This window comes from Electrona antarctica (assembly GCF_951216825.1).
Source record: "Electrona antarctica genome assembly, chromosome: 13".
Lineage (NCBI taxonomy): Eukaryota > Metazoa > Chordata > Actinopteri > Myctophiformes > Myctophidae > Electrona > Electrona antarctica.
In genome coordinates, this window is record NC_136794.1 from 22,641,207 (window position 1) to 22,669,204 (window position 27,998).

The following is a 27,998-nucleotide window of genomic DNA, read 5'->3' on the forward strand; positions in this document are numbered from 1 at the left end:
CCGGAACACAATTGATTGATTGAAAAATAATAAAATACACGTGCTCCGACAATGCACACATAGCCTACCCATGTGACTGACCACTTAGCCGTGTTAAGTGGTCAGACGTGTGGGCTGCAAACACTTTCGAGATTTTCAAGTGTGCCCTGATCCAGAAAAGTTACGGAATTGCTGATAGTGGATTTTCTGAATAATAAAGAAAATGCAATAATTGAATCTAATAATTTATTATACTGTTGACTTAATAAGACTTGTCCATTCATAAGAACTGTGCATTTAATGCAAAATAAAAACAGACAAGAATAATATAATTTTATAACATGACGTATGAGAAATACAGCAATTAATTATTATCAAAGCACAGCCTCTTGTTTTGTATGTACATTCTTACTGAGACTATACCCAAGGAGGTAAAACAGAAAAAAATGGTTTCTAGTCATGTGTCACGGTCTTGGGCAAACCCATGGAAGGTACAACAGTCTGCTCCTAGAGAGGGAAAAAGGAATGCTGCAATTAGATTGAATAAAATGTGTGTTGTGTCACTGACACAACATAAAGATGAAAAAGAAAACACTGTATTTTCCTTACAGTAGATGGTTCAGCTGATCTGTGGTCAGCTAAGTTAATGGTTAAGGCACTGCTGGCTGAACAAGTCCTCCAGGAGCTGACGGTTCTTCCGCCCCTCCCTGTAGTGTGGAGGCTTTGTCCTTCTCGCCCATCTCCCCATTGTCGCTCTCCTGTGTTTGGCAGAGACGTAGACAAAATGCAATGCAATCACCAAAGACTCCTCTGAACAAAGTGTGCACTGTCAAATCCTCAGTGTTAATTTAAGTTGGTCAAATTTGTAATTTCAGTTTAACACTGAGGAAAGAAGATACACTGCTGTATCACACCTGTACAACAACATTATGTGCTGGAATCATTTCACGAGTGAGCACAGCACAGCACAGTCTCGTATGCACAGCATATGACGTGTAGATTTGATTTGCTGAGAGACTCACAGGATCTCTAGAGCTCAGAGGAGATGTGTCGTAGCACCACACAAACAGGCCTGCATGTGGCTCGCAGGGAGCATAGTGCCACGGGTCAAGGTGTTTAAGAGGTGGGATAATCTGCTGGCGCAATTGTTTGGCAGGGCTTTTGGTCAACCTCATACTCTATTCTGAACAAAAGCTCATTGTGGAGTTTCATAGATAGACATACAGACAGAGACAGAACTGTGTATACAGTATTTATGCTTAAAGCAATCTGTAACTTTTATGTCCTACTATTCTCATACTTTCATACAGAATGGAATCGGGAAAAAATAGCATTTCATGAATCACATTAAGACCGTAGGCCGATTCTACAAATGTCCTAACAGTATTCTGAGAAACTTATGTTGCTAAATTCCATCAAAATGGATTCTTATATCCTTGTTAATTTCTTTTCCTCTGTCCTCTTCTGATCTGAGGTGAGTCGGTAGGGATCCCCATCTCCAAACCCCCAGAAGCAAACATTTGAGTAAAAAATGTTGCTAAAAATATATGGTATATTCAAAAATGTGCACAGATTTTCACGATTACAAAGAAATCTCAGAAAGATCAGATCATCTTCTCTCCTAGTCTCCTATACTCCATTACTTTAACAAATTGAATTGAATTGTGCAATTATGGAAATCGTAAAGCACAGCACAAATTATATTTGGTTTATGTGCTCGTCGACTTGGTGGCCTGCAGCCTGCAGAATGCTTTCTAACTTAAAAAAGGAAAATAAATAGAAAGGTTACTCTCCAATGGAAGATTATTTTACTGTCTCCTTCCCTAGTGTGATGTGAGGGGCGCTCTTATTATCATACATCATCACATTCTGATTCCGGCCAATCACTTTGGCGTCCTCACTGTTTAAACCCTCAGCCAATGAAATCATCGCTATGGGGTACACAAAGACATATAAAGCTGGGCATAGGCTAGGCATAGGCTGGCTAAAATAAAAATCATCTATTAGCAATTAAAAAAACGAAATAAAAACAGTTGTGGGAGGAGTTACATTGTTTGCAGCCATCTTTTCTATATAAAAATGAGATGTGACACAACAACTCACCTTAGATCCTTTTGACTCTTTCATTGAAAAGCGACCTGTAACTGGAGAGGTTGGTGACACTGGCGACTGAGGAGACCGTGGCCCATGGGATAAGGAATTTGTCCTGTTGACAGCTGAGGACACAGCCTGTGCAAAGCGGGAGGGTGTTGTGGGAGTATAGGGTCTAGGGGCTGCAAAACTCCTTAATTTTTCCAGGCTTAACCCTAACGTTGGCCCTTTGATGGGCAAACTACTTTGCCTGGCCAGTCGCATCATGGGCACATTCATCTTGTCATCCTCTTTGGGGTTCAGTTCAACATGAGCACCCCCTACTGGCTCCTCTGGGCATTGGACAGGAGGTGGTGGAGGAGGAGGCAGGCTTTCTCTCCCTAGGCTGCCTGGAGCCTCCCTCTGGTCAGCCCCAGGAGTGAGGCGCTTCTCTGCTGCCGAGGTTACATAATACCCAGGTGTTCTTTTGTGCTGTGCCAAGCGGAAAGAACCAGGCTTAGGTTTAGTTGCGGGTGGAATTTTCATTTCCTTGCCCTCTGTCGTCAAACCTGCTTGGAATCCCCCATTAGTTGGGGATGAGACCTTGTCATCTGTTGCAGGTAAACCTGTTGGTGTCAATGGGGAATGAATGGGTTCAGTCATACTTCCGTTAACAGTGCTCTGGCTAGTAGTAGTAGAAATAGTAGTAGTATCAGACAGCAGTGAGTCTTCCCTGGGTGTTTGTTGCGTTGGGACTTCTGGCTGTTCCCGTTGTGCCGTGCCCTCCTCCAGGTGAAGAGAAACAATATCCAGGTCCTTTTCTGGAGCCACAGGTGGTGGTGGTGGTGACTCCAGAGTCAGCTCAACTTCGTAATATCTGAGTTTCTCCAGAGATTTCTGAGGCACAATGGTATATGTTGTCATCCCCACCTTGGGAATGTATTCCCTTGTCAGCTCATTGGAAGGCTTAGGTTTTGGCTCAGAGTCCTGGGCATAAATAGAAGGTGCCTTTGTTGCAGCGAGGGGACTTGGTGTTGATTCTTGGCATTCCGAGGTGTCTGGGGTGTGAGATAAGGCAGGGTTCGGGTCAGGAGGGTTCAGGTCCTCTGTGAACGTGGCCATATCTTTCTTCTGGCCCACTGATCCAGTGCTGGCTGGCTGAGCCGAGGAGAGAACTTTGTCCGCATCTTGTTGCGACGGCTCGGGGAGTGGAGTGAGATCCTGAGCATCTTCTCCATGGGGGCGTGGTGTGCCGTTGGCCACTGGGCTTTCAAACCCGCCAGTCTCTTCCCGGGGGGTTTCAGTGTTTGCCTGAACAGAGGCTTGTGCCTCTGCAGCCTGAGTTGCAGGTTCGGCCGGTAGGCTGGGGGAGCCACAGCATACAGTACTGCATTCACCTTTAGCCATTTCAGCTGGGGACTCTTCACATGCTGGCTGCTGACTTACTTCTTCAACTTGGCATGGACCACTCTCTATTGTAGAGAACAAAACCATATATGATAGAATGCCCATTTTACAGCAGAAATGTAAACAAAACACCTACACAGAAATAGTGTGCCAAACAGACATAGAAAAATAGACGTACAGAAACAGAGTTTAACAGGAAATGTCTGGCAAAAAATGTAATCCTAGTGTCAACCCACCACTATCTGCTGGTTCAGATAAATCCATATCAGCACTTAGCCTCGGATTATTGTGCGCATCAAAATCATTTGCTGTGCTCTCCATTGACCTGTCAAATACAGAGAGCATTTAAAGCATTCCAGATACCAGAGCGAGAAGTGTGCCTTATTCTTAGGAAGCCATACTTGAGTTCGTACTTGCCATCTGAGGACAAATCACTCGAATGATCTTCCCGGGAAACCTCGGTGGGTGGCAAGCTCAGCTTCTCAGCATCTGGGGATCGTGAGAGGTATTATACATGTCAAAATAAATAAATAACTAACTAACTAAACAAAAACGGATGTATTAGATAAATAAATATAATAATAATAAATATAATAATAATACAAATTAACAAAAATCATAGATAAAAAGTCTGTTTAAGTCTTTGTCAAAAAGACTACAAGACTACAAGCTCACAATGTCTCGCATATGCATAATGACATGTTGTGAGCTTGTAGATCAGTTATATTTGCTATTTTTCTCAAATCCTGCCCCAAAGTACCGCAACAGAGTAACCTACAAAGTTTAGAAACCCCACTTTTATTTTAAAATGAATCAAAAGTAAACCTGAAATGCAAAAGGAATAACCTTGGTCCAAGGAGACGTCCACTGACAGGTTGAGACTGGTGTCATCTCCCGGGACATCGCTCACAGTTCCAGAGACGATGGAGGCAGTGCTCTCTTCCTGCTCCACAATCTCCTCCAGTGTGTTATTAGCAGTGTTCTCTGTAACAACAGCACAAAAAATATACAATGGTGAGATCCTATGAAAGTAAAATAGCTAATATAAATTGAAAGAGAAACAGTCTAACTCTGTTGGCAGAACCATCCAAAAAGAGTTTTAAGGGCAATTTGTACAATATTCAAAAGAATAATTGTAATTGTGTTATACCTACCCAAATAACTAGGACAACATAACGTTTAAAGTTATTTCTGATTAAATATTAATGTCATTACCCATTCATAACAACATAATTCATTGCTGTCAGGAGGAAAGCACCTAACTCCATTAGGTCTTTGATTTATTAGCATAAATCAGTGCTATTGAACACCCTTTGTTGGTTAAAATACCATTGAACCAATGGAAAGTAGTAATAAGCGCTTCAGACAAAACGTCTTAATTCCAAGGACCCTCAAACTGTCTGCTAAAGCAGCTAAATCCACCAAATCATGCAAGTAATTAACTATATATAAAGTCACAATATCAACTTTGATGAGGCAATATTGCTGTTTTCAAAATATACGTAAGGTTTTCTTCATTTCCAGAAAAATATATATTTTTCATTTTCTGAAAAATTTACATTTTGGAGTTAGGTGGTTTCTTCCCGACAGCAGAGAGATTACCCCCTCATCTACTTCCTAATTCAGCACTTCAAGGGCAATCAAAGAGCCGAGTAGACAGAATATTTAAAACTGCTTAAGCAAAAGCAGGAGCTTTTCACTGTGCTCAGCTTGTGACTTGTATTACAGCTGAGCTAGTGTAGCCTAGCTCCAGCCCCTGAATCGCTAGCCTGGAGTGAAACGAAATGAAAATGTCAGGCTAGGCTAGTGATGTGTCCCTCTTAAGTTGATCTCTCCGGAAAAACTCAAGAGTATATTAGCTGCAAGCAGCGATACAGGGGCCGGAATATGCAATCTACAAAATGCAATACAATACGCACAATAAGCCATAGAAACAGAAGACTGAACTTGAGAGAAAGAAGACAATGTAATTAACAAATGACCATTTTAGCTGAGTAAAAGAGTAAGCCTATGAAAGTTGTTCATCACGCGGAGACGCATGCCGCTTGCATTATATGTAATGAAGTTTCATGGGTACACGTTAAGTGGCCAAGTGGTCCAGGCGCATGCCACATGTGTTCGAGTCCCGTTCATGACGACCTTTGCTCCATGTCTCTCCCCTTCTCTCTTTTCTGTCCATCCTCACTTGATACTATCAATAAAAACTTTGTGCTATAGCGCCACCCCAACATTTGCAGGTTTTCATGAAATTACTGCACGGTTTGGCCTGGAGCGCTGTCAGAAGAACACTAAGAATATAATTCAAAATAGTGGGAGATCTAAAGGTCTGAGGTCAAAAGTGAGCCTGCAAAGGTTATTCAGCATGAGGAGACGCATATGTGTATCAAAGTTCCATGGCAATTGCTCAAACAGGGCACGAGTAATACCTATTCAAAGTTTTGCATTCAATTGATCGCTATAGTGCCACCCTTTGGGCAATTGTTGTGGGTTTCGGTGACATAGTCCTCTACCATATTGCCAAATTACGTAAACAATGACTGCACGGTAAAGATATTTCTGCCATGTATGCATAAAACGGGGGAATAATAATAACTCGAAAGATGAAATTCTGGAAAAAATGGCACGGTGTGGTTGCCTCAATCGCTAATATAGGCACCTCCCACATATTTTGCTAGTGAATTACAATGTCATGTCACCCCTGTGATCATGTTTAAGTAATTTGGAGGGGATTTATCTCCCGGCTCCCGGCTACGGGCTTGGCCCCTTAATAAGGCAATACATGATCATGTATACAGTATGCTACATTATAGTAGAGTATCTATCATGACACTTTTTATTTATGAAATCTGGGAGACACACAGCTGTTGAAGTATCTTTCATACAGAAAGAATAGCTAATAAATGTAAGGCTCTAGTCTGTATGATGCAACGTCAAAACATGTAGAGAGTGATTCAAAACAAAACAGGTCAGTCCATGAAAATGAAAACAGAAACCTCTCTTGGGTCTCTGATGGACTGTCTGTCCACAATGTAGATTGCAATGTTTGGGCTATAATGGACTTTGAGAAGCAAGTCAACCATTATGTAATCAAGCAAGTGCACTGATAACCCAGTTCCTCATCTATAATTTCCATTCTGAACACACATTTCCAAGATGAAAGTGTATTTATCAGGCTATTGTACACAGATCTTGGCAGGATTTATTTGTACCTGCTTAGAGTACTGATGCATAGTTCCAATCAAAATGTTTGTTTGTAGGAGTGTAGACAATGCTTTGATACATAGGTGTAATAATGACTATTAAACTAAATAAACTAAAATAATGATGTTTCATAAATTGTTATGAAACATCTGAACTGACCTGTAAACTGTCAACTACACCAACATCTAATTAGTTTCAGATACCCGTCTGGTATTTATGAAACATACAGAAATTATTCGTGAATCATTGACCAGTAAGGCACATACAATGTCATACAAATTATGTAGAGCACCGCTTTACATAATTTCTTGTGAAAAAAAGTAGAAAAGTAGAAGAAAAACACATGCAAATATTTAGAGAATGAGTGAACAAAGAGGCCAAAAGACAAACAAATAAATAGTTAAATAATCCTCAGTATAAATACATTTGGAATGTATCAATGATTACTTTGACACCTTCCGGTTATATTGAAACATTATCAGTTGTAAAACATAAATCTGATAAATCAGCTGTCCCCCTTTGCGTGAGACAGTCCCTCATTTCCAAGACTTTTCAGTGTTCCCACAAATTGAAACCCTGTCCCACATTGTGACCTGCAGGCATCAGTGTTCAAATATGCCCTAATAGTACAGTTAGTCCCCTAATAGTTGGCTTTCTGTTGTAAAGCACTCTTGTTGTCTCTTTTCCTTCAAGATGTGTTTTAAGCATGTTAATATAACATGAGAAATATACCCTGGGCTACAGTACCATGTCGGCCATACCAACAAAATGTGAGACGCCAGAGGGGTTTAATAACAAAATGATAGGTAGAATATGACATAAGGCATTTTTAATAGCAACTTAAGTAATACGTTGCCTGTGTCCCAGTTGTCCTACACATACTTCTTCCCCTCAAATGAACAATTTGTATCTGGTCACCCAAGATGTCATTGCAAACTGCTAATTACGAGAGTCTGTGAATTGGATGAGTAAAGAGTGAAAATGGAAAATGATCAAGTCCGTGGCAACAAGGTCGGTATCATGCAGATACAGAAGTCAGAGTGCAGGTGAAGGTGAAGGAGGAAAAACAGTTCAAATGTTTGAGGACTGAAGAGGTGAAACAGACTGACAGCACAGAAGCAGGCATAGACGGAAGAAGGAAGCAGCAACAGCACCCCTACTGATTCTCACTCGCCTTCCAATGACGACTCAAAATCTGCAATTTTAAACAGAATGCCAACTTAATAAAATCATCCCCCGAGTCTTTGACTGCTGCATTTTTACAAATGTTTGTTTTTTTGATTCATTGTCTCAGAATGACCACTAGGAGGCGAAAGAGTCAAATGGAAAGAAAGGTACAGCACAACTGCACTGTTGAAGTCTGAATACAAAACATGGACTTTCTATGGATCTGATTTGTTGACTTTCAGGGCAAAGTACAAAGGCCCAAATATCTCAAATATCACAACTTCTTTCCCGTCTTTATAAATTCATAAACTACCTTTGAAATAAACAAAATAAAAGTCAGTCCACTGATAAACATAGAGAGACATTGTTAAGAACAACAAACCTTGTGAACTCCCATTTAGAGGTTTATCTTGGACAACAACAGGGGGTGGAGGAGCCTTGCGCTTGGTTCTCTTCAGGGAAGACTCGGCCGAGGATCCTCGACTTATACCAGACTTCTACATTAGAGGACACAAACCATGGGTGAGTTTACTAAAGCAATCAATACACCTGAACACGAAAATCTTTCTCAAAGTGTGCTGTCCATGCAAGTAAAGAGATGAAGCTCTCAAGCAGTCAGAGTGGCTCCCTTGCCAATAGTCACTCACCTGGTCACTATCAGATTGGGCCTCAGGTTCAGAGTTGAGTCTCTGGCGAGTGTTGAGGTCTGACGGGCAGCTCTGGGACACAAGAATAGGGGGCTGGGGTGCACGTCTCTTCTTTGGCGCGTCGATCGGTACAGTGGTGGAGATGAATGGAGAGGAGTTTGTGCTGGGCAAGGCCATGCTGAGAGGTCGAGGCTTGCTCACTAGTACTGGGGAAGCTGGAGCGCTGGCTGTCATTCCCTTTAAAGAACAAACATCCAGTCACAGGTCATGATAAGAGGCCCATTTCCAGAAAGAAAAAAATGTTGTGCTTCAACCAATGGCAGCCCAAAGAAATCAACCCTCCCTATGTACAAATAAATCGTGTCGTTTCGTATTCTCATAGCATGTGGAAATGAAGAACTAATGTGTTGTTGCCAATCTTCTACCTGCTCTGATGTTTTCTTGCTTCTTCTAAACATGCTGAAAAGGCCTTTATTTTCTTTCTCTTTCTGGATTTTATCTTTGCCTGGTGTCACAGTATCTGTAAAGAACAGTCTTGTTAATATGGTTGGTGACATTTTCATAAAGTGCACAAACTATTCATGATGGAATCAAGCTGAGCTACCTGAAAGTGTTGGTGAGGCTGGACAGACAGGCGAGGGAGGCTGGTCTGCATGTGAGAGGACAGCAGGTAGTACAGCAGTAAAATAATCCATTATTCACTTTCGAGTGTTGGCTAACATGGCTATACAATGGAAATTGTTATTATATGCGATTAGCTCTCACCTTTTGTGTCCCTTGCATATACCTCCCTTATGGCATAATCATTGAGAGAATTTGACAAATCCAAAGGGCCCTGTGATTGTACATCTCTTGTCAAAACTGTTGTCTGCTCATCAAATTCACATTTCTCACAGATGGCTGGTAAGTGCTCGGACAGGGGGACTCTGGGATTGACTCGTAGTATCGTTTTCTGAGTCTTCCTATAGTTTATCACCATCCGAACAGTCGCCTTGAGAAAACAAAGAAAGCCTCTTTGACATACAGTTTATTTAGTGGAAATGAAAGATGACAATATGCCAAAAAAATAATGCCAGCAAAAACGTGAGGCGTAAACTTGAGACATCAGTACCTCAGGCATCTGTGGGCTGGTTTTCTTGTTCTTATCCTCCATTCCTTTTGGTTTTAGCAGGATTTTCTCTGCCTCCAATGTTCCTATCAAAGCATTGGGCTTGAACTTGATGTGATTTCTGTTGGTGGTGACCAACTCTAAGGTGTGGCTAGAAGGGTTCAGGTGATACTTGGCACACAGCATCACAAGGAGATCCATCAGGGGTTTGCTGAAAGACAAGACAGACACACCCAAACAAAGACAAACAGTTAGTCATCAGTGGGTGTAATGTAGCCTGGCTAATAAGCCAGACCGAATCAACCGTTGGCAAAAAAGAATTGCTTGCCGGCGGATTACGGTCTGGAGAGGCTCAATTGTACGCCCATTTCCTACACCAGAGAACTGGTGTGGCCAATCGGGACACGGTATGCAATATGGGCGGGCTTTGGTACAGTGACGTTCAATGCTTGAGACCTTTGACTGACAGTAGCACTGACCAATTGCGTCAAAGAGAAAATGTTTGAACCCGCCCCCCCGGGAAACAAGATCCATACACAGCATCTCCAGACTCAAATACCACACGACAGTGTGATTTGAGTCTGGTTTATTAGCCAGGCTAGTAATGGAGGGCAAATCTGATTTAGTGCCAGTGGTGCACTGCAAAATAGGAAATCCTCATTAATTCAGCTAGGGATCTAATAAAATGATTTGACATGCTTGCTTGTCACAGTGGAAAAGCATCCTGGAAGTAGAGTTAGCTGTCTGTTGTGTGGTTAAATCTAACAAGGTAATTGTACTTGTTATGGGTTTTGTGAAAGATATACTGTATGTTATAATATAAAGACAAACCTTTACAAGTATAAATTGAACACAAGTGATACAAGCACTGCATGTCGCCCCTAGAGGCTGTGCTGCTCCTTACAGGCAAGTGAGGCAACCAGTAGGCTAAATTTAGCTAACTAGAGGAAAGGCTCACTAAAATCAATAGGGTTCATCCTGCAATCTGCCTGTTGGAGTATGAGATATCTCGTGTGCAAAGTTGACATTTTGGTAATCCAACCCATTCGATTATGACTTGCATGCAAGCTGTACATTTGGCAAGGGTGGAGCTAGAGGGAGCATGGAGGCACTAAGCATCATTTAATTATGCAACTGAATCTTGGGTGCAATTGGGCATTTTGGTCTTGGGAAAGGCCTTGGGGTCACCAAAATCAGAAGGGGACATGGAGAGAAGGTGTACATGCAGCCAGTAGGACGGATGGACGGACGGACGGAAAACCGGCCGACTGAATGACTGAAAAGTCAATAATGATTAAAAAGTCATCTGAATGAATACTAACATTGCAACACATTATACAGTAATATTTTACATTAGCAACAACATGCAGCTCTCCCTTTTACAGGGGTAAAGTGACTGCCCATTACTGGGCCCGGTGGCCCCAGATTGCTTGGGTGCTCCAAAGAACACAATTAGTATTAGTATATATGTACTCTTGTGTCGATTACGTTCGACTCTGCAAGGCACTTTAGCTGTGTTCATGGTTTAGAAGCCGGCAGGGGAGGGCAAGGTCTGTCGCTGCACGAGCGACTCCTACAGGTTTGTCAATGGCTCAGCTGGGAGGGAGGCGTAGTGTGTTCCTGGTCCTGAATAGAGTTGGCTGGAAACTCCATGTGTATCAAAAATCAAGTAGAGGGTTAGCAGTGACAGGGACTGTACACATGGGGGTGAATTAGCAATTACTAAATTGGGGAGGGGAAAAAAAGATTTTGAAATACAACGCCAAACATTTAATCTTCATCATAATGAGTTCACTGAAGTCTGCACAGGCAGGTTGAACAAATTTAGAAAGAGAAAAGAAGGTGAAGAATTTGATGCCTAATCCTTTTATATTAAAATGGCCTTGGGTGTTTCACAAGACGCCAAGGGGCACAAGATACCTAAAGTATGAGGGAATGTGCACTGTGAGGAGAGAGAACAATGATATCGTGAATAAACATGAAAAAGTGTGTGCGTGTGTGTGTGTGTGTGTGTGTGTGTGTATGTGTGTGTATGCGTGTGTGAATAGACAGACGCACGCACACACACACGTACGCACACACGCACGCACGCACGCACATACGCACACACATGCACACACATGCACACACATGCACGCACGCATGCACACACACACAAGGACACAAAGACCTTGTTCTAAAGAGCCTCATTGACGTGGATGTGTTGACACATGTTGATCTGATTAAATGGTGTGGTCACAGCTCAAATCCAACAGTGTGAGACTTCCACTGTACATATATGTGCTTGTACTGAATATGCATCGGTTTATTAAGCCATGAGTTTACACGACGCAATGGTGCATGAAACCATACTGTTATATTTTCACTTTGGTAATCATATAGTACTAGAAAGAAGTCTAGCCAATAAATATATTTTCTTTTAAATGGCACACGTACTGTTCACCAAAACCACAACTTCAGCTGCTCCACCTCTCTGACTCAACTTCTTTGGAACAGATTTTTTGCAAGGATGACATAATACAAAACCAACGTCATGCTACTGTGTCTCAGCTAAAGCTCTGAACTGTTTCTCTTTAAAGCCTTTCAGTCTAAGAGTTATGTCTTTCAAAATGCATAAGGCAGTTTTCCTCAAGCACATTAACTCATTCACCGCCTGGTCCTTTGGCCCTCTGTTCTGCTAGCACCTGTAACACTCCGGTTCCGGTGCGATTAAAAAATAAAAGTGAAAGTGAAAAGTTCGCTAGCTTATGCTGTCTATGGGAACTGAGTTTTTAGAATCCTAATAGCCTATCTCATATTCTTCTTCCAGGCTGCATTTTTTATCAAAACAAGCTTGATTTGCGGCTCATTTCTATAAACGATATGATCGCCGGTTACAAAATGTATGTTTTGGGTGAATTAAATAACATTTACATAGCGATTGTTACATAGCGATTTTTTACTTCCTCTTTCTCCATTTGAAAATTAAACAGCTTTCAAAATAAGATGGTTAACATTGAAGTGAATGGTGGTGGTCTTCGAGTATAAATTCCGCCACCAGATTACCAGATGAGTGAACTCTTTCTGTGCCCATAGCGTCTTTTACGTCTTTTTTTATAATTTTATGCACACAGACTAGCCTCGCATCCACGTACCGTAGGCGTGTGTTGTTTCCCTAGAAGACAATTTCATTCCGCTATGGTGGCCGATTAAATTTGTCCCCCTCCATTCACTCCTGTTATAAGCTGTTAACGGCATTTCTCTCTGAATCTTTTCTCCATCCGCGTCTGGATTAGCAATTAGGCGATTTTTGTAGCTCAATGAAAACTCTCCTCTGCCTCGCAGTTAACATATTAGTCCTTTTAGCAGCACCGAAGGAGCCCTCGGGTGACACGAACATGGCGGATTACGACTTTTGGTTTTGATTGATTGAAATATTTATTAACAGTTTGCAGAATTACAGTACATTTCAAGCACAACTCAATACAAAGACTGTTAACTGTGAGTGGACGACCCAATAAAGCATTACACTTGTTTACAAGAGGGTCCACCTTGTTCAAATCATCAAAACGGGAACAGGAATTCATCATAAAGGAGGTAAAAAGGGAAAAGAAACATATACAGTGATTTTACGGGGGCCATCACTAGTTTCCTGGTCCGTTCATTTTACTGTCCGTGCGGGCACAGAACGCAACTCTGTTGTGTGCATTCATGGCACGTAATGAGAACACAACAATTCCTCAAATCTTATTGTATAATATTAAATACTGTATACTTCTTACACTCGAATACGCATAGCTGATACAGTGTGAGTTCCATATGCATTTATTTCATTAAGCAGTCTCACCTGCAAGGGACTGTGGTTGTCTTTTCTGCTCCGCCAGGTAGTACTACCACCAGAGAGACATCTTGGTTCTCTTTCTGATCCATGGTCAGATGAGGGTATCCTGGGTACTTCTGTGAGAAGCCAGGAGAGTCCAGGCTCATAAGTACTGGTGGAGATGGGGCTTTGCTTTTGGTTGACACCCTGTTATTGGGATGACAAGAAAAGTATGCATTATTCTCACAATACTGTAGCATCCGTTCCGTACATAAGGCAAACCATTGACTTTCAAACTTAACCAGTTAGAAAAACAAGTGACAGATGGTAGTTACATATATTAATAAATGCCAATACCACTTGCCTTCTATTTTTTTAGACAACAATCTGATTGAAAATCAAACTGCATCAGACAGTATGAAAGGAATCCTTTCTCCCCCATGTTAAAGTAAGAGAGGCTATTACATGAAAGAGCTCAAGTCCACTTTGCAAACAAGTCACAAGACACTCAAGTGGAGAGATTTACTCATTGCCTGCAGTGAAAGAGACAAGGCATGTGAGACTGACAAATACAGCATAGAGAAGTGATCCCAGTATAAATAATGGTGGACAGCTCATTTTGGTTGTACAAGGTAAGTTTAGTATAACACCTTATGTGCCGTATCAGTAAACCTCACTCTGGTAGAGTGATTGTGAATTGAATTTAGTGTGATTGTGTTTATATTATAATTATGTGGTTACTATTGAATGTTTGTCTGAGAATCCTGCCAATTGTGAGACAACCAGCAGCATGTACAAACAAATAAACCACAGAAAATGTCTTGGACAAGCAAACTGTCTGACTTAATTTAGTCTAAGATTTTGTGGCCTGAAAAGCCAGCCATCTGTTACTATATAGGAAATCCTTACTGTGAAGCAGTCTGCCCTCTAAGCTAATTACACCATTATCATATTAAATAGATTGGGCTCCCTGGGAAGAGAGGAGAGCAGAGCGGTATTTTTATAAACAGCATTTAAAAAATATGTGTTTTTTTATGTAGGCTAACTGCATGGGTCAATTTCTACACTTTCAGAGTTACATTAATACTCAGAATTTATGTTTATTTCATAAACTAGCTACAAGCAAGCTACAACCCACACAGTCTCTTCTGGGGGCCCAACTTACTCCCAAAGAGGAATTTGAACAATGTCTAAAGTTTATAGGCCCCACTAAGCCACATCTTGGAAAGGATTATTAGTTTCTCCAGGGGGTTCCTGTCCTAAAACACAATGATAGAAATGAAAGCACATACATGCAGACATACACACAGACACAGACAAGCACACAAACAAATTACGCCTTCGTATTCAAAGTCGCTGCACAGCTATAATGTTGCTTGTCATTCTCCATGCCAGTACACTTTGCACTAGAAGGCCATTTCCTAGCACCCTACAGTGAAATGTGTATACACACATTAGCGGAACAATCATATCGCTGCTTATCTCAGTCACTTCAGTAACATTGGTAACAGCAAAAGGTTGTTGAAAGGTTTCGGTGAAAGAATAGGATCAGTGCCAGGAGCCCAGGAAGCCCTCACTGAACAGGATGCACTGCAGACTAGGAAGTAAGAGTGTTACATAAACATTAATATAAAGCTCACATTCACAGTTGGGTCTGCATGGAGCCACTAGATATGAACATGAACAAATCAGTGTTAAGTAGACGGCAGCAAGCACACTCACCACTTGCTTTGTCCCTATTAATCCCTATTAATGATCCAATTCCAAAGAAAGAAATCTTAATATATCAGAGAATGCCCAAGCAGAATGTATGCCTTATGTTTGTGGATAGAGCTAGCCCAGCCATGTCAACAGAACACTATTATTATTACTATTGGTGCTACAATGTCTGAGGAACCATAACACAAATATTCGTACTCTTATGTACCCGTACACAAGTCAAGATGTAACAATCCTTGAACCTTGAACTTCGAGGCAGGTGACAGACAAGAAGACGGATGCCGTTTCGTTTTTCCAGTCCAAACCCATGTCTTTCAGAAGCTCTGGGTGTGTTGAATAAGGGGAAAACGTGTTGCAGCTTGACCCGAGATCTCATTCACAGGTTTTCCCAGGGAGGTCTGATGCACACAAACAAGCCCTTACAATGCCACAGACAGGACACACTTGTAAGAGATGATCACAGACCTCTAGGAAATAACAGGCCTTTGTGTCATTGTACCATGTGTTGTGTTTCATCATAGATTAATCCTGAGAACCGCAGCATTACAACTAGGGTCCTCTTTACTCACAATGCAGCAACTGTGATAAAGATAAAGTTAGCGTCTGGTGCTAAACTGTTATAACTTTTCAATGAAATATCTAGTGCAAACCCTTTCAGTTCGAGACGCAAATGATACATTTGGTGTCTCTCCGGGTGTCCCACACCAGATTCAAACCCAGGTCCCCCACACAAGTGGCTGAATGTCGGCCTTCCGGCAATACGTCAACCAGTATAGAGAGCCTCAGACCCTACCAACCACAGGATCAAAGCCTCAGACCCTACCAACCACAGGATCAAAATGTCTCTATAGATAGAAGAGAAGGGAGACCAAATACAACCCCTGCAGTTACCACTGCAAACAACAATTTTATTCAATAAAGAAACATTAAGCCGTATTTCAATTTAGTGAAAATAGCCGACCTACACGCTCACAAATGCGTCACATTGCGACAGGAACATGGTATTTACTCGCTCCCTACTCAAAACACGGGTCTGCGACGCAAAATAGGTCACAACCGTATGTTTGGGAAACTGCACCAGTGTATTCTACAAATTCTTATGTGTACGGTGCCCTCGCTGGCTCACACCAGAGAGGGATATGCAATGCAACCGCAGACAAAACAAGCATAAATAATTAATAAATAATGTTATTCCTATAATGGATATTATCATAAGCCAAATGTCCAACTTGGCATGTTTCTTTTTATGTGACGATGTAGTCGTGTACTCTATTGGCTATCAAACAACAGCCCCAGATACCGTTTCTGATGTAAAAATACTTGGAATACCTTCATGGTTATGTGTGTAAGTGTGAGAGAGAAAAAGAGAGATAGAGAGAGCAAGCACGAGAGGCAGAAAGACAGCCAGAGAGCAATGTGTATGTATGTATGTGTGTGTGTGGACTGTGCACATGTGTGTGTGTGTGTGTGTGTGTGTGTGTGTGTGTGTGTGTGTGTGTGTGTGTGTGTGTGTGCGTGCGTGCGTGCGCGCGTGCGTGCGTGCGTGCGTGCGTGCGTGCGTGCGTGCGTGCGTGCGTGCGTGCGTGCGTGCGTGCGTGCGTGCGTGCGTGCGTGAGTGTGACGAGAGAGGCAAAGAGAGGTGTTACAGATATGGGGGTGGGGGGTGTAATTGTGAACACAAACATTTAGTAACATCATAGTATTTAGTATTAATACATTAGTACATCTGTCTAGTAGTAGAATATGGATCTTATTAATACGTAATCTTATTGACAAATAACTGTTAGAGAGACATGTCCAAATTCCTTACATTCCTTTGCACAATGTTGCAGCTGGTGGGACTTCAACCAGAACTTGCATTTCTGAGAAATTCTTCAGAACTGTCCTTAAGGCATTGGCTTGTAAGTAAATATAAAACTGGACAAGAATATATTCAGTTCAATCCTGTGTTAATTTAGCCATTTGTTAATCCAAGTGTACAAATGTAACCTTAGTACATTTTGTACATTCTCAGGGTTAAATTGGCACTCTGGTTTTTACAGTGTAGGAGTAGTGCCAAGAGGTAACCAGGCCAGTGTTTAGGATTCAAATTTGACCTTGTTACTCAGTGAGTTTCTGAGAAAGGCTGGAGTTTATCAGGCCTGCCTGCTGTGGTATGTCAGCTCAGCTCAGCTGCCAGCTGCTAGTAGTGGTAGTGGGCCCCTTGAGGAAAGGTGGGTTCATGGGCAGAGGTGCAAACAAGTTCTCAAAGGAGGCTTCCTGCTCCTGTCCCGCTTCAGACAACACCCAGCATATTTTAAGAAACAACGGCAACAATGCATGAACTCAAACAACACACTGAGGCTCGCAGTCCTCTACTTAAGAGCAGTTGTGGAACTAGTCAACTGTACAGGCTTCAACAAGCCACTACACAATTACTCAATTGCATGCACCATCTCAGCCAAATGTCATAACTTAGCTTAATCATAACCAGGACACACTAAATACACACGCTGGCCATCTCTTGTTTTGTGTTCAATAGTGTAATTATCTAAGGCTTGGTACAAGCTTGTTAAGGCAGGATGGGACTTATAACCAATAATTACAAGGGACCTCTACAATACCAATTGTAGTAAGCCAGTGCATTTACATAGTATAGTATAGTATAGTATAGTATAGTATAGTATAGTATAGTATAGTATAGTATAGTATAGTATAGTACAGTACAGTATAGTAGTACAGTACAGTACAGTACAGTACAGTACAGTACAGTACAGTACAGTACAGTACAGTACAGTACAGTACAGTACAGTACAGTACAGTACAGTACAGCATAGCATAGCATAGCATAGTATAGTATAGTATAGAATAGTAAAGGCCTAGCCATAGCAAGGAGAAAGAAGTGGAAAGTTGGAAGGCCATGTGACTATGAGACAGACCCACTCACCCAAGCAGAATGCCAAATAATCATTATTCTGCCTTACCTATTTTGCCTGAGGTTCCCTCTTCCTAAATACTTCCCATGCTGTTGAGTATCTCCCCTGGGCAGAGAGAGAGAGAAAGACTTGGCTCTGTATAGCTGCCACAGGTCTACCTTAATGCCGCGCCCCATCGGTGACATCAGAGAAATCTGTCTCCTGTACCTAAATCCCTGTCACTGAGGCCCTCTCACAGAGTCTCCGGGAGAGCGGTAGCACACAGCGTGGCTGCAATACAGAGGCACTCCCCCACTGTCAGTAAGAAGCAAAGCCGTAATCAGCTTTACCTCCCTGCACAGACATGAACCTGTGGGCAGGGCCAGTTGGAAGAGCAGCTGCACTGAAATACATCACAACATGGGTGTACTGTGCACTATGCCGTTATAAGTTAAAACAAATAAAAAGAAACAAACATTTTCTAAAATAGCTAAATAAAATGAGCAGATTTTCATTCGGCTCTAGTTGTAGTGAAGTGCATGATGGCTTAAGACCTTAAGTGCTTAATTGGCTAATAAATTAAGGTAGAGTAACTAAAAAAATAACTAAGTTGTGTTATCACAAATTTGAGAATGGGGGGGGGTCATCGCCAGTGAGAAATAACCAAGAAAACCACAAGGTTATATTGCAACCCAGGTTCTCTGTGGAGAGACTATCTCGGCAGCATATGAAAATAGTGGACAGGATCTTGAGGCGAAGTCGTGGCGGAGAGGGTATACGGCTCGGTGAGCTAAGGGTTGCTTCACTGCTTTTTGCAGATGATGTAGTCCTGATGGCACCATCGGTCCAAGACCTTCAGCTCTCACTGGACCGGTTCGCAGTCAAATGTACGGCGGCTAGGATGAGGATCAGCATCTCCAAATCTGAGGCCATGGTTCTCAGCAGGAAACCAATGGATTGTGCAATCCAAGTAGGGAATGATACATTACCCCAGGTGAAGGAGTTTAAGTATCTCGGGGTCTTGTTCACGAGTGAGAGGAGGACGGAGAAGGAGATCAGCCGGAGAATTGGAGCAGCAGGGGTGGTATTGCAATTGCTGTACCGCACTGTTGTGACGAAAAGAGAGCTGAGCCAGAAGGCAAAGCTCTCTGTCTACAGAGCAATCTTCATTCCTACTCTCACCTGGGTGTGGGTGTAGGTGTGGGTCATGACCGAAAGAATAAGGTCGTGAATACAAGCGGCGGTGGCTGGCATCTCCCTTAGAGATAGGGTGAGACGTTTAGTCAAGCAAGAGAGACTCAGACTAGAGTTGCTGCTTCTTTGCCTGGAGAGGAGCCAGCTTAGGTGGTTCGGGCATCTGGTTAGGATGCCTCTCGAGTGTCTCCCTAGGGAGGTCCTCGATGCATGTCCCACTGGGAGGAGACCCCCGGGCAGACCAAGGATGAGATGGAGGGATTACATCGACTCGTTGGCCTTGGAACGCCTCGGGATCGCCCAGGAGGAAGTTACTAATGTTGCTCTGGAAAGGGAAATCTGGAGCTCTCTGGTGGAGCTGTTGCCCCCGCGACCCGACTACGGATAAGCGGTTGAAGATGGATGGATGGTGTAGTGGGAGTTTCAAGATGAGAATACTACTCTCCCTTAAAGAGCATAAGAAGCAAGGCTTCCACCTGTCAAGATGACCTATTCTTACCCAAGACCCATGTTTGACCATGTCGACTGACCACTGACCACACCTCAAATGTATTTGTGTTTCTTCATTGTGTATAAGAGAGACTCATTTCTACAGCTAGGGAGGCTGGCATACGTTCACCTCCCTGGGCTGGTACAGACCACTCCTTGTAATAAACGTGACATTGTTTCAGTCCACTCTTCCTCCTCGATTATTTCTTAAAGTCTCTGTTATGAGTTATTAATAATCCACCACAATGGATGGATGGATGGATGGATGGATGGATGGATGGATGGATGGATAGATGGAGAAAGTGTTGACATACTAGAGAACAGTGAGAACCAAAGTTGAGTTTCAAAATGGTGCATTTATATAGCTGCTTCAAACTGCCATAGAACATTAATGCCTACTTAATTCAATCAGGTGATGCTTTGTGTTCCCATGTTTGATTTTCATTATGAAAGCCACACCCATCATCTGAGAGCTAGCTCACTACAAAATAACATTAGAGAGCTTGCTGATTTTGTGAATGTGAAGATGATTACATCAGACAAATAAAGGCATTACATCATTGCCATTTTAAATGACCTGTAATCAAGTCAAAAGTTTTGCTTTTGGATGACTATGCTACTTTTCTTTTTTAAATCAGTTTCACTTGATTGAAATTGAACAGACCCTCTATAAATCTGTTGCAAATGGTGCAACTTAGAATGTGGTTTCAGTAACAAAACCGAGGAAAAGGCATGGCTAATATTCAATACTCAACAACGTTCTATAAAAGAGACAGATGGGCGATACTGTAAACAGTGAGGGCTGAGAAAAGGGCTTGTCAGCACTTATCACTTTGCAAAACCAGGGACACAATTCACTCTGACAAGTGTTCTAAGGCTTTCATAATTCATTTAGTCAACACATTACAATAGCTGCAAAACAATATTTATATGACCTCAAATTGGGAAACCATTTAAAATGAAATACATTTCCTGATAATATCATAAATGTCACATACAGTATAAACCAGGACAATCTACACCGTTATGATCATGACATGCAGTAGTTCATCTGCAGTGGAAAAACCTATGCAAGGGGTCCATCTATTGAATCTTTGCAACAAAAAGAAGGAAGCTATGACCTTGGCTTCTACCAGTCACACTCTATTACTCATGCAAATTTCCTACAGCACAATGAAAACTTTAAATCAACAATGTTACAATGGCATTTCCCATAAGCCGTGCATTATTTGACTAGTATTCTCTAAAGATTTAAAAGCATGTACTCAATGTAATATAATAGCCTATTTTGTCTAAATTGTAATCCCTATTTTTAGCGAGGTGTACTTTTCCAGTATATGGATAAGAGAAACAATGGAGGTGTCTTTCATTCAGGAACTAGAAAAAGTGCTCCTCAGAGCGCAGGTCTCCGCCAGGTCAGGTAGGTTATTGTGGCCTCCAGGTGGCGCTATAACAGGCCAATGTGAAAAGGGTGGTATTTCTTCCTCTGCCTAGTGCGAATGTGTGTGTAACATTTCACGGAAATCACATGTGTTTAGGATTTGAGCCATTTTGCTCAAAACACACCAATCCTGCAAACTTTGGGAGCCAATGTTAGCCAATCAGGATGGAATATGAAAAATTGGACAGATCCATCTTGATCACATGACTATAGAGATACTGTGTACCAATTTGCGTGATGTTTGAACAACATCTGTAGTAATATGCAAAACTCTGCCTCCTGGCAGCGCCAATTTGAAATATTCGGGGCAGAGGTTTTGCTCTGGCATCCAGGGAGTGTGCGCGCACACACACACACACACACACACACACACACACACACACATACACACACACACACACACACACACACACACACACACACACACACACACACACACACACACACACACACACACACACACACACATTTCAAAAAATCTCTCTTTTTTAGATTTAAATTTTTTGTCAGTATAATCACATGTCTAAAATAGAAATGCCAGGTTGAAAATGCTAAACAGTCTTGGTACTCGCCATCAGTAGCCGGACTCGTACACACTTTCACTTCGGAGTTGATCTCGCATTCAATGACAACAAAGAGGCAAGTGGTGGTACTACTAGTGAGTGGGAACTGGACAGAGAGGTGGGGTTCAAGAGTTGCACAGAAGAGGGGGGGTGAAATCCCTGTGGAAAGACAAAACACAGGGCCAGGGCCACAGCTGGTAATTTGATGAGAGGTCACTCACAGTAAACACAAGCTGTTTAAAGAGGGTCTGGAAAGGCCATTACTCCAGGAGCCGTGTGGGATGGAAAGAGATTAGGGAGAAGAAAAAAGCACAGGGACCCTATGAGAACTCCCCACTTCCTATGTGTATCCTTTATTATTTTAGGCAAAACAAAACCATTTTCCCACAACGGGTTCCAACACACGCCCGCCCCGGCCCAACCAAACACAAACTCCCAAGGCATACTCTGATCGCTTATTTACAGTAGACTTCTGGTATATATATAGGGACTGTACCAACCACAAGGTGTTATAAGCTTCTCAATACAGCAATCATAGCAATTAATCAATAATAGCCAATTAGCCATAGCCTATATAAACTGTACATCACTTAATACCACAACATAGCCAAGTCAATAGAGATAAAACTACTAGCATCAAAATGATAAGAATGTAGAATAAAATATGTATCCTCGCTCTGTGCACAAGTAAAACACGCTTTTCTTTTCCTATCAACAAATCAATCACTAGTACGATTGTAGCCAATCATTTGCCCTTTTCGGATGGAATTCCACTCACAACTCCCTCAAACTTACGCCCGCCTCTCTTCCAAAGTTGTAATACAATCAATTTTAAATGCATTTAAGTTAGTTGGGGTTTTATTTCCTCCATCTTAACATTTTTGTTTATCTAATGATCAGAACGAACAAGGAAATACATAGACTTCTGACAAGTAAAGTTCATTATTGCCTGTACACCATAAATATGTGTAGCACATAGTTAGCAACACAGGCGTATCATGCTTACTGTCATACTCACCCTCAAAGGCCCATTCTGAGCCAGGAAAAACCCTGCAAGACTGCCTGCCAGCAGGTCAAAGAGTCAGTAATGTATGTCGACTGATAATGAGACTTCAAATAATCCTTGCTGAATCTTTCAGTTCTTTATTAATGACCCAAGAACAGGGGAGGTCATCTTAGCTTGTGAGCTAGACTCTCTTACACTCCCCACACCTTATCTCAGTGCAGCTAAAATATTCTTGCCCAGAGCATTCCCCAAGGACAAACCAGTGACTTGGCAAGGTCAACAAAATGGTAAACATCTGCCAAACATTAAGTGAACAACAAGCAGTTGTGTTTCAGTCCAAGTATATGCACAAACTCCATATCTTTTAACTTGATAAGAGGGTAGAATTTGAGTACTGTAAGTTGTTACCGCTTTCAGGTATTTAAAATCCATCAGATACACACAGAAACTTGCAGCTGCCTATGGAATAACATACAGAAAACAGTAGGCAATTCAAAGTAGTTCAATTCAAAGTTGTCTGGGAGACAAACATTTTACATAAAATGTCTTGGGAAGAGAGAAAGTTATCCCTTGAGTCATAATTACTGTATAACTATCACACTGTGTCCTTTCTTCTAAAACAATGCTGCATTGTGTAAACTGAGGCATCTACCAAAGGCACACCAGTGTGCTTTTCCCCTGTTGCTGGTCACATGAAGCACAGAGGTTTCCACAAAAAGCATGCAGACACTGATTATTATTAATAATAATAATAATAATAATAATAATAATAATAATAATAATAATAATAATAATAATAATAATAATAATAATAAATGTTTTCATACAGCAAACTACAATCCCAAAGAACTGGAATGTTTTGAAAGAACAATAGAACTTTGAGTGTAGATAAATGTGAAGCTGTATATACTGTACTTATTATTAGTCTGAATTAGGTTCAGGTTAATATATTACTATATTACAGGTTTGCAGGTAGGTAAGCATGAACCTAAGCATCCCAATTCTGGGAATGTCTTAATAGGCGACCATTCGTTTAAAATAGCAGATCAACAAGTTCAAAATGTGTTGCAATGTAGATCTGCTATTTTCGATGAACAGATTTGGTGTAGAGGGGGGGGGCAAAAGGAGCGGGTATAGAGCCCTGGGGCCCGCAGTCAATGAAGTATATGATTTAAGTGGTTAATATATTACTGCACAGGTTTAAGCATGTGTTTTTTACAAAGTAGTTCAGGTTTGTCATCACTTAGCTAAGTTTTCCAAACTTGTCAAAACCATACACAGAACAATCTGTAGTGTTAATTGAACTCTGAAGAGTCAAATGAACTGCGTAGTAAACAGATGCAGTTCTGTTCAAATCAACTGATGACATGCCACCTCTTTGTTGTTAGGACACTTTTTCGGAGAGATTTCATCTAACCAAGACAAACACTGATTAAAGAGGTCAAACAAATGCAAGCAGTCGGTTTTGTGATGACTTAACTCATTCACATAGAACATGAACAGTTCCTATTGAAAGCATACAAAGAACAAATTCATTGTAAGCAATTCATAATGCCATGCAGACTGAGTGTGGGAGGCACCCATCTGTTATGGACTGGACGAGTGCACAACAGACACAGACAGACCAAGTGCCAAGACCTCTAGGCTATTTGCATATCTTGCATTCTCGCTGCTTGTTTAGGTGGGTTGTATCCAATAAGTCATCTGAAGTAAATTTAATAGTGGCACTGACCAAAACATTGCCCATTGTATACACTACTCTCTTTCAAAACAATCTATAACAACTCATGAATTGGAGTTTATGATTTCCTAACAAGCCAGTAATATGCATTCATTGGTATTTACGGTCAGTGGGTTGACTACGACAGGGCAACAAAGACAACCCGTTATTCCCCATCCTCTGGATGCTGGCCAACTTGTCTCATTTAGCTCTGTGAAGCAGAAGGCACAACACAACATCCCTCAGATGAAATGTCCCTGTATTCAAATTAAGCCACTGTCAGGACGTCACAATGCTGAATATTCCTTGGGCAACAATTTGCTACAAACTATTTTAAGTCAATATTATTGTCTCCATCATTTCACTACACTCTTGACCATCAGCCTGAGACACTGCAAAAATGTCATATTCCAATATCCTTGATATGTATTGGTCATTATTGGGATATGGGTGACTTTTAAATGGTTGTATTGTTTGAACCATGTCTTATTTATTATCACTGATAGCTTACATTTGTATAGATTTGGATCATTTCAAAGGGAAATTGTTATTAAGTAATTTTACCCACAAATAAATAACACAATCAATAGTGTGTTTTAATGGGTGTTTTTTTAATGAGGTTCAATTATTTGGTCTGATAGTTAAAAATCTTAAAGGATAGTCTCACGTGTTTTGTTCCACAATAATGACACACAATTCTTGTAACATCTTGCTTGGGCAATGTTTCAGCTTGACAATTGCTTAATGCTCTATCGATGGTCTTCTCACTGTAAAATCCTGAGTGTTCATTTAACTCTGAGAGTGTACAAATGGACCCTTTCGGTCCATTAGTACCATCTTAGAATTAAATTAGATTTCTCTGGGAGTCTGTTGTAGGTTGGCTGATCCCTCTAGCCATCGTTTTCATCACTGGATTCATGTGAGCAGCTGTGCCCTTGGACTGCCTGCATGTCTGGAAACAGCTGTGGGGATTCACAATACCTTAACCAATTCCACATTCTGCCCTGAGGAAAGCCAGCCATGTGAGATCATGCTTTAAAGGTGTGTCCAATTATTAGGAATAGTTCCAAGCAGACTGAGAGCATTTTATATTAAGCAAGAATCCATCGATATGCTACTTGTTATGTCACTATGGAGAAAAAAATAAAAAATACGAAAAGCCATGCTGTACTGCCAAATTGTCAAGCCTCCAAAATGACACCAGGTGCGCTTTTTTAAAGAATGAAATTATGAAAACAAAACTTCAGAGATCATTGTACCAGTTTCCACAAACATAGAAACTGACGAAATAAATGTAAGCATTTTTCAGCATTTTTGCAAACCATACGTTTTTTATATGAGCAATATATTTATGTGCCAACAGCACTTCTTAGAGAACAGCTGGCCTAGTGTTTTTTTGGCAATGTCAGTAGCTGGCTAACAAATACAGCATAGCATTGAGGGTCACATGAAGTGTTCACATACAAATGCACTTCAAAAGTGAGTGGGATTTCAGAAGCAGTGGTTTATTGGCTCCAAATATAGGAGCCACAAATAAGACAGGGAACATGTGCTTTCCCCCACGCCACACTTATGGAGAGAGTGGTTTTCTTTTCCAAATAACAGTCAAACCACAGAGAGATTGGGGTAGTCTGCAACTCGCCCCTGCCAAAGTGTGGCTCTGCTACCAAATTACACAATGCTTATGAAATATGGTCTCATAGTAGTCACACCGAGGCCATCTTTTCTCTTCATCAAATTGCATATGATGTGCAGAAATACTATTTTTAGTTGTTTTACCCGTGGAAAACTGCAATGCAAAGCAGCAACTTGGACACATCCCAATGGATTGCTATCAAGCTTTCAAATTATCCATCGTACCTCTAATTAAAATCACAATAAGTCTGCAGCCCTCCGTTGAATGCCAAAAGAATGAGCAGCAACTGTGTAAAAACAAAGAAGAAGAAGGGGAAAAAGCTTTGGAAACTCACTCCCTCTTTTTAATGATTCCAACCACTGGAACACAGGCAGCTGAGATCATCTCATCTCCACGTCCCTGGACCAAACTGGATGGGAAATTCCAACGTGTCATACACTTTGAGGTAGATCCTCTTTGACTGTTATTGGACAGGGCAAATCAATACTTGAGATCGATTGCGCATATGAAATGAAATGGTTTTAAGCACACTGACCGCATACTTCCCACAAAATAAAAGTTAATCTCATAGGCTACTACAGCTCAGTCATCAGTCATCACTAGCTCACTGCTCACACTACAGCTCATCACTGTAGGCAAGGGATGCAGACTGGTTTGCCTCTAAATGCTTCCCATGACCTCTACATATGGTCATGGCAATTTCTCAGTGCAACTTTGAGAGCAGGAAATGAGTAAAGTTCAAAGGTTGAAATGTCTGCAACAACTGTGACTTCACTTAGGGATTCAAGACTAGAGCCAAGATGATATTTTGTTAGAATCTGACCAGAAAGCTTTAAGCTATGCACTGCTTTTTTTTTTTTTTTATACCCCCAATTAGTTGCAAAAATGCAAGTTTCATTCATTCACTATAGCACGATTTCAGTGTGCATTGCAAATTTGCAGACTTTTTTTTTCAGACATTTTCCTTTTCAGAAAATTCCACTCCAAGCTTTGACACTTTTTCCTTATATCATTTTCCAAGATATCTCAGCACAGCTGGAAATGTTCCCCGGCGCTATATGGGTTGCGTAGGTTCTTCTAATTATGCCTCTAATCTAAATGATAAAGAATGATAAAGATGACAGTTACTGACAAACCAAATGACAGATCATATGGTAGCCTACATACCTCATACCAGAGCGTCGTCGATGCGAAGTACCCTGGGATCCACGATCATCCATGACTAATTGCATAGGTTACACAAAATCCCCCGGACTAGTCAAACAACAAACAAAACAATTAATTTCACAAATGACTTCTGACCTAGAGAATAGATGATTAAAGAATGAAAAGTGTTCATTTACTTTAGCTGCTTTGAAGTGATGCAGAAGGGCGAAGCCGCGAATCCCACATGAGGTCATCGGTTTCTCTGTCATGAATCTTTTCCCCCCTTCTTCGAGCGACAGATTTGATCTAAAATAGTTGGCTATTCATTTGGCCACGTCTTACCATTAATGTTGTTTTCGGCGCAGCTGTCAATATCACCAGTCGTAAGGTAACACTACTGTTACGTTTCGATTTTGTTTTGTTCAGTCATCCATTCTTTCTGTCCAGAAGTTCCGTGCCTTTTTCCACCTCTTTACGCACAGCATTCCAGTGCACCTACACTTTTCTTCCCTTCCTCAACTATCCAAACAGACGCAGCACAGCGACACAATTTTTAGTCATGACACCATACACACAAGTCTGCCAACTTTTCTCTGCACACCGAGGGCATTGCATTGCGGCTGGACGCTGTAAGTAACAGTAGTGTAGGTAGGGCGTCTATCTCGTTCTCGTCCAGTTTTGCTCTCTCTTCCATAGGGGGTTTGACAAGCATACACTTATAGCTACACACTGGAAGGCACAGAAAGTCTACCTAGCTAGCAGACCGCAGATATAAACTTCAAAATAACACATGCAGTTGCACACGAAATGCG

At 41.4% G+C, this 27,998-nt stretch overlaps 1 protein-coding gene across 7 annotated transcripts; it reads right to left on the minus strand.

Moving 5' to 3' along the window:
• Positions 1-297: 297 nt before the first annotated feature.
• On the minus strand, positions 298-27,968 carry cobll1b (cordon-bleu WH2 repeat protein-like 1b). 7 transcript variants are annotated; one of them, XM_079519070.1, is made up of 16 exons: positions 27,384-27,968; positions 27,208-27,294; positions 18,061-18,117; positions 13,406-13,585; positions 9,583-9,790; positions 9,237-9,462; positions 9,076-9,120; positions 8,897-8,991; positions 8,472-8,708; positions 8,207-8,321; positions 4,303-4,440; positions 3,858-3,945; positions 3,693-3,781; positions 2,083-3,521; positions 589-737; positions 298-507 (listed from the first exon to the last, which is right to left on the minus strand). In XM_079519070.1, the coding sequence occupies exons 2-15, from the start codon at positions 27,270-27,272 to the stop codon at positions 630-632; spliced, it is 3,090 nt and encodes a 1,029-aa protein (XP_079375196.1). In that variant the 5' UTR covers positions 27,273-27,294; positions 27,384-27,968; the 3' UTR covers positions 298-507; positions 589-629. The 7 variants fall into 7 exon arrangements, with proteins under 7 accessions (XP_079375196.1, XP_079375195.1, XP_079375197.1 ...); XM_079519069.1 differs by having other exon boundaries at positions 298-486; positions 27,384-27,966; XM_079519071.1 differs by having other exon boundaries at positions 298-486; positions 3,870-3,945; positions 27,384-27,965.
• Between the last annotated feature and the right edge of the window lie 30 nt (positions 27,969-27,998).

What these genes read in the sequence shown, in the direction of transcription:
- cobll1b (XM_079519070.1), bottom strand. Translation starts at nt 27,272, where the DNA reads ATGCAATTAGTCATGGATGATCGTGGATCCCAGGGTACTTCGCATCGA. An exon ending in TCTAAATGGGAGTTCACAAG is followed by an intron (nt 4,441 to 8,206) that starts GTTTGTTGTTCT and finishes CTGTTGTTACAG; the next exon opens with AGAACACTGCTAATAACACA. An exon ending in ATCTGAACCAGCAGATAGTG is followed by an intron (nt 3,522 to 3,692) that starts GTGGGTTGACAC and finishes TCTCTACAATAG; the next exon opens with AGAGTGGTCCATGCCAAGTT.